This window comes from Galendromus occidentalis, unplaced genomic scaffold (assembly GCF_000255335.2).
Source record: "Galendromus occidentalis unplaced genomic scaffold, Mocc_1.1 scf7180000077087, whole genome shotgun sequence".
Taxonomy (NCBI): domain Eukaryota; kingdom Metazoa; phylum Arthropoda; class Arachnida; order Mesostigmata; family Phytoseiidae; genus Galendromus; species Galendromus occidentalis.
Genome location: NW_003805075.1, coordinates 8,929 through 23,357, shown reverse-complemented (window position 1 = coordinate 23,357; position 14,429 = coordinate 8,929). Strand labels below are relative to the sequence as shown.

Here is a 14,429-nt window from a genome sequence, read left to right as displayed (position 1 = left end):
CTTCAGCAGTCGGGGCCTCACGTGCGTTTATCTGGCGAATTCAATGTCTTCAAGTGATGTCACGCTCAGAGTCAATAAATTTTTATCAGCTGGGACGAGGTTTCAATATCTGCTCCGATGCATTGGCTATTCTCAATCCAAGAGTATTACTCGAAATATTTCGGGCTCATTGGAGAATTCGAACGAGACGGTCGTTGAAAATCACCGAATGAAAACTCTCATCTAAGTATGTGTGCGCCGATAAGATCCTATTTCGTAAGCTTGGTAGGAAATTCTATTCTCAGTTTTGGCATGAAAATCTTAGGAATGAGCAAAACTGTCCAGGTTGCGTTCAAGCATCAATTGGTCCTCTAGCATCTGTCGTCGGCTAATAAGTTTGACTCCCCCGTTGGAGAGGATCATCACCTGGAAGCAGAGAGCGATACATCGTCATGCTATCAATAATTTTGGCTTTCTCCCTTCGAGAGGCATCGCATGAAACTGAGACTAGAGCCTCTAGGACTCCCGCGACTATTCCGACAAAATTCCGCTCAGACAGCAAAACCGCGGCCGGGCGACAATCCGGGAGCTAAAAGAAGAAATGAGGAGGCATACTTCCCAAATCACCGTACCTGAGCGGGTTTGTTCCTCGAATTGTAATTCGACGCCATCGAGTACCCATAAGCACCGACATCCGTGATTATCAGCAGATCCGCCATTCTCAACCGAGGCAGAGTTCGGGAAAGTCCAAGGGAGTCGGCGCTTTCGCACACCGGACCGACAATATCGTATTTGACGGGACCTTCGAGGCTTGATCTGCGAACAGTCCGGGGACTCGGCACCGGAGCATACGTTCTCTTGAACAGTCTATTGCCTTGCAGTTCGTTCAAGAGGTCATCGAAAGACTCTCTGGAGCCCCGGAGGTCCGGTGGCATTGAATCAACTCTCCTTGAAAGTCTTGGACTGGGCACTGGTTTCGAGTTCTCCGCCAAACGGAAACTCTCTGACGCTCTGAGAACTCTGTCAGAAGTCGGAGACACAGGGGAATCGGCGATTGTCATCTCGGTACTCTTCTTTTCCGGGTTTATTGGGGGTTCGAACTCCGTCAGGATCCTGTGAAAACTGCCATAGAGTGCGGGCCTCACGAGATCGTTCATTCCGGCGTCCACCAGGGCGAAGTTTTTCAAGGGCGTACTTTTGATGTACTCCACACGGGTCACAAGAATACCGCTCTGTGCTATCACAGACCTCCCGGGCTCAATGAAAACGTGGATATCTGAGGAAAAATATCGGGGTAAGATCCAGCAGACACGGCGTCAAACCTCGACATTTCCGTCGCACCGGTCCAAAGGTGAATCTCGTCATGGCTAAACGGAGAGGTTTCTCGTCCGAGTCCACGACAGATCGCATCTGAGAAACCTCTCACCTTTATTAAGAAATGGAGTCGCAATCCGGTCGATGACGAGCGGTATGTTGAGAGGAGCTTGAGTTTCTACGTAGGGGATTCCGAACGAGCCGCCGACGTCAACGTATGCGATATTCAAGCCTTTCGATTCAAACTCTTCCACGAGATCCAAGGCATGATCGCGCGCTTCGTATAATACCTGGACGGAGTTCAATCGATCGTAAATAGAGAGTATGAGTCACGCTCGACAAGACGGACGATGGGCAGTTTACGTTAAAAAGGCTACGAGAACTGAGTGACGGCGATCACGCGGATGACGCATACGATTCTGGTAAGAACGCTCGAAGGAGCCTCCGCGAATCTTACTTCTTCGTCGAGTACGCATGACCCGACATGGTAATGAAGGCCCTCAATGTGAAATCGTTCTGCCAAACGGAGTGCTTCCGCTGGGGCCACTCCGAATTTGTCACTCGAAGCGCCGGTTGGAAGAGAGGAGCGACCTGCTTCACCAGACGTATCAAAATTGATCCTGAGAGCCACTTTCGTGGAAGACTCCGGGAATTTCTGCCGCAGAATCTCGATCCGCTCGAGCTCCTCCTCGCTCTCGGCGTGAATTGAGAACACCTGCGGGAGAACGACTCTAATTTTATTCGCCGTATGCGATTATCACCTGATAAATATTCCGGATCTAGGTACCTACTGCGTGAACTTTAAAAAACAATCTTTTCCACCGAGGCATGCCGCTGCCTCGATATTCCCGACCCGGCCGAGGAGAGACCGGGGCCTGTGCCTCGAAGCATACAGAAATCACTCACGTTATTGGAGAGACAGTCCTTAAGAAAGTTGACGGACTTCGCTGGACCGGTCGCGACACAGTTCCTCAGCACCTGTGGAATAAGGGCAGATAACGGATTGCGACCGCATGACTCTCGGTGACTTTTCGATCCGCCTCTCAAGATCCTCAGGGAAGACCAGGCGTGCGATGAAGACGAACCTCTTGATTAGTTGCTGTGGAAACCCTCCGAAGCTCCTCAGACGAAGCTACTTCGAAGAAAGCTCCGTTCTTGCGTAAATGCTCCAAGATCGAAAGGTTATTGTTCGCTTTGACAGCATAGCACACGCTAACACCCGGTCGGTTGAGCGGGAACTGGGCGAGACAATCGTCCAAGACCTGGGAAACGGGAACGAAAATTTCAGAGCCTCACGTACATTCCCCGATGGAGTGCGAGAGACTATCCAATTGAACTGCACGCAGAAAATATTGTGAAGCATAAAACGATATTCAAGTACTGAAACGAAACGCGGACGACCCTGCATGAATCAATGGATCTTCTACTCACGGTCTCCGAGTAAACGTAGGTCGGGGTGCCGTGAGCCTCCGCAATTCCCGAAACAGGGAAGTCGGAGAAATTCAAGCGACCGTTCACGTAGCTCAGGCCCTTGGGGAGTTGGTTCATGTTGTTTCGGTCGGTTTCCAGTTTCATTAGCGAATCAGTCAGATGTCGAAAAACCAAACTCGTCAACTTGACGGTGAACTTTTCGCACTTGGTTTCTTTGGCTGGGAACGTCGACAACAGTCTTCTTTCCCACAGAGTTCAAGGGCCAGCTCTTCAAAGTTGATCCCGACACGTTCTCTAACAGTGACCACGACGGATCCGGTCGGCATCTTCTACGACGTGATCATGTACAGACTTTGGTAAACCTTTGGCTCCGGGATGTGTCCAGAACACAGCAATGTTGGAATCACTGTTCAGCTAATCGAGACATGTTCAGTCCTTCCGAAGATTCGGAACCGAGCGGCAAACATTCGACAGCCACTGTCAGCGCTACCACCGTCAGGCACCGTTGCGCAGCGCCACCACCCTGCTGTGGAAAGGAGAATCTTCATGTTGAAAGGAGGGCTCTTATGTCAGTCAGACAACGAAACCGCTCGCACGGATTTAAAGGGAAACCAGTGCTCACGGTAGCGGGAATTTCGAGCAAGGCGGTTCTCAAGCTCGATGCCATCTGAGACAGGAAGCCTTGATTCGACGAAGACTGCTCGCGAGAATCGATCAGATTCCGTCCGCTTAAAGGTTCCGTTATCTGTTTGTAATCAATTTCGATCATACAATTCGTCACCTGAACCTACCTAACACACTCATCTATTTAATTTGTGGGAGGCTTCCGACAGAAACGGATAGGGAAATCGTGCGGAAGCGGATCGTACCTCGTTGGCGATTTCGATAGAGCAGATGTGGTCGGCAAGATACGAAACTAGGGGGAGTCGAGGTAATTCAGTCAACCCTCGAGCTCACAAGAGGCGCATTATCTGTCATCGATGGGAGACTGAATCAGAAGAGTCGACTCCGACAATCGTCATCATTCACGATGATTCTCTCGCGTCCAAGGGTTCGCCTCGCTCTCAGATACGTATCCTGTTCATGGTGATCGTGACCACGGTTGCCCGTTTTTCGTGGCGACCAATGAGTGACTGCGGCCGCCGGGAAGACTTTCGCAGAATCGCTGCGCCGTCCATCCAGCCCCTGAGGTTTCCCTCCATCAGTGAAACAGCTTTCTCCCCGTGGCTTGCTCCTGGGTATCCCAAAATGTCCAACGGGTCTCCAGAAACCCACGAACGAACTTCCCTGCCAGAGGTGTCTCTATTCATCATTTTGACAACCGCCTCAAATCGAACTCGAATGGTCAAGCGTTCCTCGAACTCCAGCCTTGCGATCCGAATGGCTGACCGCCCTTCTTTTCTCCAAGCTCCTGATTCCCACGCAATTTTGACCACTACGCTCCGAGTCCGGAAGTTCGGACCCTGATCGTTCTCGACAACAGATGAGGGGAACGGCAGGAAACTCACAGAGGGGAACTTCGGACCAATGCGGCTTTCGGCCCCTGCGACGCTAGCAACCCAGCTATCGAAACGAACTACGAGTCTTGTTCGCGTATGGCATCCGATCATTTACTGTGAATCGAATGAAGAACCACACATGGAGTTCCCGTCTTTATTCTGTATGTACATGTCTTTATGTACAATAATTTCTTCGCGCAGAAGTTCGAGACCGCTACTCGATTTGCAGCTCTCAGCCCTCCGTCTGAGTTGAAAATGATCATTTGATCGTTATACTAACGATCGTAACGTCGTCATACGGTTTGTCCGTTTTCGGATGGGTTTTAACTAGTGATATATTTTGAGCCACTTCCATCCCTTTGGTGACTCTCCCGAATACTGTGTGTTTGTTATCTAACCAAGGACATGGCACCACGGTCACAAAAAACTGAGAACCGTTCGTGTTCGGTCCTCCGTTCGCCATAGATAACGTATAGGGTTTATCGTGCTTCAAATCAGGATGGAATTCATCTTCGAACTCCCTACCCCAGATCGATTCACCACCCGAGCCGACTCCGGTAGGATCTCCCGTTTGGATCATGAAGCCTTTGATGACTCGATGGAAGATATGACCGTTGTAGTAACCGTTACGTGAATGAACCACGAAGTTTTCCACGGCTTTCGGACATTCACGCGGGAATAAAGAGACGTGGATATCTCCAACGGAGGTGTGGATGACGGCGTTCGATGCCAGGTTCGACTTCGAAGAAGTTTCCGTAGCAGCGACAATGTCCTCCTTGGATGGTTTCTCGTTGAACATCTGCCGGGGAAAGAATCAGCTTGAATCAGACCGAAAAGAGAGGTCGATGAATCTAGGAGACCCTGAGAGCGAGTGAATATTCAATATCGACTCTGCGTGCGTTTCGCATGCTGCTGCCTCACCTCTCTTTCTTCGTCTTCCCCGGGGACGCGATTGGAGAAAAGATAAAATCTGTGCTTTCTGAATGCGCTGCAAACCAATGTCGGGTCGCAACAAACGTCTTGCAGCGCCGGATTCTCGGCTGCTTGAGATTCGGCGGTGACGGATTTCTGCTTAGAACCGGGAATACCCTGATAGAGCGCGATAGCGAGCGGCCGTAGCGATTCACACTTGCCGAGGATCCTCACACACTTATTCGTCACCAAGTTGACAACCTATGGGAGACATAACGCTGCATTTTCATTTCCTGCTCCTACTGATGAAAGATACCGTCCGCGTTTGCGACGTTCACCCTTCAGGCTCATGGATGGAATTGCTCACCTTGACACCGAGGAGCGTGGGGTAGAGCAGAAAATTACCGCTGTCGTCAAAGACGATATTCGACAGTCGCAACATGTCGGTCCGTTCCAGATCTTTTTCCATAGCCATCCGACGACCAAACTCCATGTTCGACATCAATGGGTTCTCGTTATGGGCATCCGACGCTGTCTTCAGGCTTTCGTCGAACTTTTTCCAGAGCTTTCCATTTCGGAAATTGAAAACGCGAACCTGCAATGATCCGATATGAGTACTCATCCATTGAGGTGATTTGATCGACTTTGAGATGCTGCGAGCTGGTAGGAGGAAAAGAGAACGTGCTTTGCGGTCCGCTGCGGTCACTGCGAAACGATTTCCATTCCTGTCGAAGGCGATATTCGTAGCCACGGCTTTGTCCTTCATCAACTGGAACAGGTCCGTGTCCAGCTTGGAGCTGAACTCCAAGATTCCTGGCTCCTTGTAGTCAGTTGATGGTCCGGACCAAATCTCGATGAAACTGGACTTGTCGATGGAAATGACGGAATTCGTGCTTGGGCTGTATCTCAGACAGACTACCGGCTCGGCGTGGAGCGTATCGAGGACTTTGAGGGGGGTTGCTGTTTCCAGTCCGTCGTATATGTAGATGTGCGGAGTCTCCAATGCAGTCACCGCCACCATTCGCATAGCGTCGCCTTGAGAAAGAGAATTTATCAATCACGGGACTGGATATCAGTCTTTTGCTCGATGCCCTCGAATCGGGGCTCTCTATTTTCCGGACGATCATCCCTACCTTTCGTGTGAATCCAATCACAGTGGCCAGGCACATAATCGAAATGAAGGATGTTGATTAGGTCGTAGTTGATAACATCGAAGACCTTCAGCGACTTATCGGTCGAAATGGTGCAGAGGAGCGAACCGTCCCAATTTGCCGCGATCTCCTGGATATTTCCTGGACAGGGTCGACCCCAATAATCGGTCAATGTAGCGGAACTTGTGACAGAATAGGATGCGTCTTTTGATGAGCAGAATGTAGAACTTACCCAGATGAGCCCGGAATAATTTGACGAACTCGATTCCAGAGGTCAGTTTCTTCCAAAACTTGACGATGCCGTCCACCGATGCCGTTATGATGAATTCAGATTTCGTAACAACAATATGGGAAATAGTATCCCGATGCATGTATGATTTTTCGAACATCTCCGAGCTCGGTAGATTCCCCAAGAAGACCTACAGGTAAGAACTTGAGCATTGATTCACCTGGAGAGATTCTCCGACCGAGCTGTGGAGCTTCACACATGACTGAATTGCCGGTAACCTTTTCGAACTTGAGGATCTTCCTTTTCTTCGAGGCGGGCGGCTCTCCTGCAGCGAGCGAAGGGAGTGGACCGATGACATCTTCCTCCTGGTCATCACCCGGCCCTTGGCTCGGACTGCTCTCTTCCACTTTCGACATTGCAGACCTCAGGAACGATCAAATTGCTCGGGTAGGAACCTGAAGGGGGGACGTTTCTTCAAACAAGCGGTCCGGGAATCGGCGCGCCGGCGAACTAGATGGTTCGCGACGGCACGGAATCTCTCGCCATGACAACCTATCAAGCTAGCGATGCTCAGCGCCGTAAGATTTCGGAAGTTTCCCCCGGTCCTCTCGGACAGCCCTGAGCGTATGGATATGCCAAGTATTCCTTCCGTATTCCGAAATCGAACGGAACTTGTAGGGCCCTGCCAGCCGTAATAACATTGGGTACGAGAAGCACGGACGGATATATTGACAGGTATCCTCACTTCCCATGATTCGATAGCATGTGCTCCTCCAAGGAAAGTACTTCGGCATAGACCGAAGCCGTATCTCATTTCTTACCGCACTGAAGATCACTTGGAGCTCTCCTCGCTCAAGTCAGTATTTTTCAGAGCGAGAATCGAGAGTCGACAGGAGCCGGTCCTAGCAGACGATTCCGAGGGCGCGTGAATTGAAAGATGCGCGCCAAGTGACGACTGACCGTGGTAACCCATGGAGCAGTGCGCGGAGTCCAGATCCCTCGGGACGCCGCGCCGCTGCCGCCGTCGTTCTACAGTCGGCACCCTCCGTCGAGAAACTTCTAAGATTCCTGAGTCTTCGATTCGGCAGTCGATTCGGCGATCATTTTTCGGAACGGACCAGGGCGGCCGTTTTCTTTCAAGGGAGAGGATGAGAGCTATTGAAGTTCGAGATTTTGCTGAGTTTCTGGCATTCTCAGACGCGCTATGGGCACGCCTGAGGTCAGTGATTATTGGACATCTAATAGTCTGGCACAGAAAACGGGCGTGTAGGGTCGGAGGCGGGAGCGGCCCCTCCGCTGTCGCGCAACCTCGCCAAGGCGAGTCTAATTGTAAGCGCCGGTCACTACGCTCGTGAAGAATCGGAGGAACACTCGGGCAGAGTTTCTATTAGACAAGTAAAAGTATTGAATGGAAGGTGGTCTTCTCAAACGTTTGTCTAAGAGAAAGAGGAACTCATGTTGGGGCGCCGATCCGGTACACGTCACCCTACAACCGAGCACAAGCCTGGACACTATCGATGCGATATGCGAATTCGAGATTGTCGAGATTCTGCGGATGACGTTCAATTGATGAAAGTGTCGGCCTTTTTGCGCTGCCCTTGCGGGAAGGATCCGGGGTGTTTGGACTGCGCTTGAGCAACATCGCCTTCCACACTGTCAAAGGAGAGCTCTGACGATGTTTTCTACGGTTGGGTTTTCTACAATCAAGCACTCCCTTGTTCTATCTTGCTACGGGTCCTCTATTCTATCAGGTTATGGCCCCAGGACGAGTGACTAGAACTTGGAACAGGATGAATACCCGAAGTGGAGGAGATACTCAGCGACAGGTGCCTGCAAGAAGCGCGAGTGAAAATTCAGGGGAACAGCCTCAAACATATAGAAGGAGGGTGGGAGAGGAGTCTCCAGTCGCCACCCTCAACGGATGAATCTGAACAACGAGAGGATTTGTCACCAAGGAACCGTGCATCAATGGAAAGGATTGACAAAGAGCCTGCTCTGGAAGAACCATCAGCGATGAAGGGCTTAACGGTAACGGCGGTCAGTGTGCGACAGCTCGAACTCGTCAGCTTCGAGCCTGGATCGCATCCTTGGATGTCGCGCCACTCATTTCGACGCCAGACCCCTCGACATTTGGACCCGCTACTCCAAGCGCAGCCGTTGTTTCCCATACCATCATCCAGACCTGCTACCGCAAGCCTCGATCTTTTCTCCTCAACCGCGCCGATCGGACCCCTTTCGTTGTCACTTGGGGCAGCGGGAACCTTGCGACAAGAATCGAAATTCCGACTAGCTTCGGAACTGGGCTGCTCGAATAACTCGTCGATTTGATGGCCTCCCAGTAGTTCACAAGTCTCGGTAATATCAGGGAATAATGCGGGAATCGGCGAGATCGCCCATCGACGAGGAACAGCAGAGTATCTCGATACTATCCATTGCGACGGCATCCGCCCCTAAGCGGAGAGCGATATCGGCATTGTATGGCAGCTTGTGAGTATGAGCCTTGACTCCTCGAGCTTACCTATCTGAGTCAACAAGAGCTTACGCTAAGAAAACCGAGCATCCTACGCAGTCGCGTTCGTTACTGGGGGCTAAGGACCAGGGGGCTACGGCTCCTTCCAAGATTTTCCCTTCATAATGTTGAAGCACGGAGAGGGCCGCCGTCTTGACAATTACGGCGATTGTAATCGTCGTAATCACGAGACGATTACAATCGTCTCGTAATTTCTATTCCTGATCGAATATGTTCACCCGCGCGGTGGCTGGGCGGCTAGCGCCTGCGCCGCATGCATCCGTGCGCTATGGTCGAGTACGTCTCGGGTCCGATTCCCGAGACCGCGCCGGCCGATATCATTCCTTGTTGGGAAATCGAGTTCCCCATGAAAGACTTGAAAAAAAAACGCGCAGGGAGTGCCACTACCATAATATTGCGTGAAGACGTCTATTCCCCATCCAACCTCGAAAACTTAGCTCCTTCTACAGCTGCAGTGAAATGATATCGAGTATATACCTTTAGCCTTCCTTTTAATCGCGTGTACCTTGATTCTATCTAAAATCTAAGAAGGGGAGTGCTGAACAAGTAATTCGTCGATCGGGCTGAAACTTTGGTCATAGAATCCTCGCTCCGAGGGAAGTTCGACCCTAAGAGGTTATTCGCATATGGCCACCTTGGAGGTGTCTAAATGATTTTCGAGAATTCGCCCTCAAGCATTGACTATATGAGAAGTCTGGGAAAGGTTATGGACACCTCATAGGGTAGAACTTCTCTCAGGGACTCTACGACTAAAGTTTCAGCCCGATCGGCGTCTCGCATGTTCAGCACTCCCCTTCTTAGATAGATGTCATCCTATTGACGTTGAAATTCGTCAATTCAATTATGACCTCGAATCCCGCGAATGCCTTTGATACATGAGGTAAGTGTTCAATTAAATTTTTATAGCCGGGCTCGACTTCTCGGCTTCTCGGCTGAGAGTCCGTCTGACCTCCGTGATCCAACAAGTAATCGCTGGAAGTATGCCTCATGTGTGATATATGTATTTCCTTCGTGGGATTCAGTATTTCCGCGAACTGCTTCCCTACCTACCGGGGGCTTCAGTCAAGTTTTCTGCCCAAGGTCTCGACAGAACGCGGAGGATTATCAGAGTCTCACAGATTTCGGATAGAACAGCTTCAAGAGTCTGGCCAGTGACAGTGAATCTGAGCGGATTCTCGAGGAAACGAAACAGCGTGGAATGAGGATGCCTCCAGAGGTCGGAGACGCCCGTGATTCGGAGTCGGATTTTTATCCATTCGAGCGGGAGCGATTGTATCGGACCATTCGAGATGATTCGACTGTTCAGTGCTTATTGGTGAGGCCGCTCCGGAACTCCGCTGAATCGGTGGCTTGAAAAATCGGGTTATCGGGGTCGAAGCGACTCAATGAAAAGCCCCTCGCCGATAGCATCGTCGTTCGCGAACGCGAAATGTTTGTGAACCGCTCTTATGCGGAGGCTCAGCTCACGTTGTCCGTACATTCGGAAGGGAGCGATTCTGATTGCTCCTTGAGAGAGTCTCCTCCACTTTTGAGTCGTGCGACTCGATAGGAATTCGAGATCGGAATAATCTCAAATACCGACTTTGATCTGATCTCCATCAATCTCAGGGATTTGTCCCCTCGATCGACTGGTCCAGCCCAGAAACTTGTATTCCGCCGGTCGAGCCCATCTGAATATTCGCTACTCTTCTCAAATATATCGCGCAAACTCAATATTCCCAGAGGAAATCCTGTGTATATACACCATCCGGGAGTATGCCATTTGCACCCAGAATCGGTTCCGGAAACCTTCGAAACCGCCAGGCATAACCATGGAAATTGAATGGAAAACATCTCCGTAAATCCCCTTCCCATCGGTGCATTCAACAATTGGATCCGTTCTGAACAACACGAGTAATCAGGTCGCAAAGTGCCTCAAATTTGCACGGAGGACGAAATACATTGATTTTACCCCCTGAGTGAAATTAGAGACCTTTTCACGTCAAAAGATTAGTGTATACGGGATTGCACGAGGGACCAAAGGCGGTCACGGTACCCTCTTCCGCCGCTGCTGTGGTCAAAGCGGGAGAAAAATTGTTGATCCAGTGCGCTCAATGGAACAGGCGAACGCACTCTCGACTCTGGAGTCTCAATGGAGCGCCCGGTAGAGCGACTCGGGGGTTACTGAACGGCTTGCGGCCAAACTCTAGGCGCAGCTATTTAAGGCGACGCTCATTGGGCTCTCGAGCGCTCTCAAGTCGGAATCATTGAAGAGGGTCTCATTCCGAAGGCCGTGTAAGTCGATAGAAACGACGAGGGAGTTCAAGAAGCCTCGGACAAGGTATACCTGTGCGGGAGTAAACATGATCGAATAGCCTCCAATAAGGACGTCGGGATATACATGATGGTGAGGTCTGATATCGGCGTGAATCGCAAACCGCGACGGGGGTCCACGAGCGTTCAAACCCAAATGTTCTGGATCTTCTGGCAGAACCTGATAAACCTGGAAATGCTTATTGTTAGTGGAATCGAGATGATGAGAGAGATCAGAATGAATACTTCTGACCATGACCCGAATGATCCGATTAATAAACTCCCTCCCCGATTTTGAGGTCGGAGTAATTGTCATCAGTCATCAGCGTATAGTTCAGGTTCAGGAACGGAGGTAGTCGGAGCGGAGTATTCTGTGAGTCGGGTCGAGTTATGGCTTCTCCCGACAAAATACAGAAAGAAAATTCTTTGTGATCGATATGGATATACATATGAAACTTTGGGAAACCCGCGAGACCGCAGGTTTTCCAAATAACTGCCCCGCGACGGGATGCCCGTAGGAAACCACGGATCCGAGATGGTTTCTGAAACTCCGGAGAGATGGGGGACTTCTCAGATGGCTAGACACGTCCGAGATGGCTGCAATTAGCGTCGAGTAGCAGCTGTCCCCCCGAACTTCTCTACAAGACCGATGTCGACCCTCCAGTCTGCGTGGTAGAGGAGTCACAACGTACTCCAGGGGTGCCCCGTTTCATTTGGACGCAATCATCAAGGGGTGGATGCTCGTCAGGAAAACTGATCCAAAGGTATAAAGTGCGCAGATAGAGCGCGGCATTTAGGACCTCGAATGGAGCTCGACAAGTTTAAAGTCGAGCCTGCTCCATAGAATCGTCACTCGGCTGATCTCGCGTGGTCTCCAGTGGAGCTATGCAGTGCTATCGCCATCGTTGCTAGCACTTACGTAGCACCTTTTAATCGCTTCTTCTACCATTCGAATCATTGCTGGCCTCCAGCACACTGCCCTCAATCTTCGCTCCCTCAGCTCCTACAATGCCTTGATGGGCGTCGTTATGCGCTCCATTGATCGCTCCTCGGCGTAATATCCTCGGTTGCACAACTGAGTTAACCTCACATAATTATTATCGGGACGGATCCCTCGGTCTGACAGCTCCAGATGAGCCGCGCTGCACGGAGTCGCTCCTTTGGTGACCTTCTATTCCTGGAGCTCGCCCCAAGTTCCATCCTTCCGGGATCTCTATCGACGGACGTACGGAGGCCAACGGAATGATGCTCACATGCTTTTTCGACTGTACAAGAGCGTAAGACCGCTTGACAGAGCATGTTTGTGGGAGGTTGGGACGTAAAGGGATGCCCAGACAATATCTGGACGTGATCAAGCTTCTTTACGCCGTCAACACCGCGCGGTTGAGATCACATGAATCAGATACAGTGAAACCTGTCTAAGAAGACCACCTGCGGTGAATCAAGAAAGCGGTCTGATAACTCAGGTGGTCTCTCAACACAGGTTATGCATTTCAAAGCCTCATCTTCCCCGTTTCCCCGCGTAGATACGAAGCAGGCGAAGTGAAAAGACAGGATTAGAGAAAGAATGACGAAACTTTCGGATGCGGCAGACAATTTATTGTATTTCCCACAATTTTGGGGAATTCTCAGTCCTCAATCGAACACTTCTTCTTTCGAATTCTTTCGCTTCCCTGAGATGATATAGTTCTGTATTTGCTCTTCACATTCGAAGAGGGCATTCTGTGTTGTCTCCGAGAGTGCATCCGACGACGAAGCCAGCAACGTCAGAGTTCCCACGGCAAGCAAAGCTGCGCCTGGTGCGGGCGGATCTCTCGCTGTCTCATAAACGGTATCTTCTTCTCCACAGACCGGAGTCTCGCACTATTCGGTCTCGGGGCATGGACCCGCAGCGACAGACAAACAGTCCACGTCTTCCACGAATTTTTTTTGGTGGAGCAGCTCGCAAAGGGGTGACCCTAGAATCCTCGAAGGGAAGTGCGAGTGCAAAAAGAGGGAGGGGGACTGAGGGGAAGGTGGGCGGAAAAGGTAAAAGAGCCAAAGGAAAAATCCATTGACGCACTACCCAGAAGCGTGAAAAATTCAACTAGGGTGTGGGGCTCGTGTACATAATACCCACTAAAAAATCTAAGGCTCTTTACCTGAATGGAGAGAGCGGATAGATTTGGATTTGAAGACTTTCGGATCAAACGTTGGAGGGAAGACATGAGGGGAAAGGGCATTCCATGAACGGGATGTGCGGGGGTAAAAAGTGAGGCAAATTGAGCAGTACGCTTAGAAAAAAGCTGGGCAGAGTGCGGATGCTGCTTGGTACTCTTTCTGGTTACACGGGCGGGGAAATGAAGATCATCTAAGCCGACCGCGCGGCACAATCGAGGAAGGTCTTCGCCGTTGTAGGGGTCTTCTATCGGCTTCTGTTCGTCATTCCCGGCATCATCTTTTATTCCGCAACGTCGGAAGCAACCTATGATCGTTTCTTCGTTCACGCTCTTCCTTGCTCGACTGACCCCCTGAATTGCTTCGAGAACATTAAGTCTCTTCGGAAGCTCTGTGGCGGTCTGACAGTTGTCCATTTTTGAAAGGATCCATTTGACTATCAGACCTCGATACTGCAGTTTGACCGCCTGAATGATGCCTTGGTCTAGTGATTGCAGTCCACTCCTTACGCTCGGAGGAAGAAAGAGAAGCTTGACGTGACTCAGAGAGCGACGTCCTTGGCACGGCGCGTTTTCGAGCATGAGCAGAACTCTCCTGTTTTGCCGTTCCATATGCGCATTGAATTTCGAGAGCCAGTTCGCAAAGATGCTGGTTGTCATCCGAGCGTTCGCCTCTTAAGAGACACCGACCCTTCCCGCATCATGTCCTTTAAAACATCGGGGGTTCATAGGTTTCCATATGGCCAGGGGTTGAAACTTCTCTACCGTGGCACTGCAACACAAGGGGATGGAAACTCTCTCCTCGGCCATATTGCCACCACGACACCCTTCAACACGTTGAATCGAGGAAGTGCCCTGAAGAACAACCCGGTCTCGTCCATGTTGAAAATGTCCTCGGCTTCGTATTTTTTAATGAGCTCGGGCAGCCCCTGAGTG

The 14,429-nt window shown here is 50.7% G+C and overlaps 2 protein-coding genes across 2 annotated transcripts; both read right to left on the bottom strand.

The window, feature by feature from the left end:
* Positions 1-221: 221 nt before the first annotated feature.
* LOC100898201 (diaminopimelate decarboxylase) lies at positions 222-2,841 on the bottom strand. Its single transcript, XM_003740836.2, has 7 exons — positions 2,725-2,841; positions 2,379-2,555; positions 2,200-2,271; positions 1,751-2,008; positions 1,406-1,583; positions 612-1,255; positions 222-405 (listed from the first exon to the last, which is right to left on the bottom strand). The coding sequence occupies exons 1-7, from the start codon at positions 2,839-2,841 to the stop codon at positions 301-303; spliced, it is 1,551 nt and encodes a 516-aa protein (XP_003740884.1). The 3' UTR covers positions 222-300.
* Positions 2,842-4,369: 1,528 nt separating this feature from the next.
* Positions 4,370-6,931, bottom strand: LOC100898062 (peptidylprolyl isomerase domain and WD repeat-containing protein 1). Its single transcript, XM_003740835.2, has 7 exons — positions 6,794-6,931; positions 6,519-6,705; positions 6,269-6,427; positions 5,821-6,170; positions 5,503-5,730; positions 5,145-5,396; positions 4,370-5,022 (listed from the first exon to the last, which is right to left on the bottom strand). Exons 1-7 carry the CDS (start codon positions 6,929-6,931, stop codon positions 4,483-4,485), a joined length of 1,854 nt encoding a protein of 617 aa, XP_003740883.1. The 3' UTR covers positions 4,370-4,482.
* Between the last annotated feature and the right edge of the window lie 7,498 nt (positions 6,932-14,429).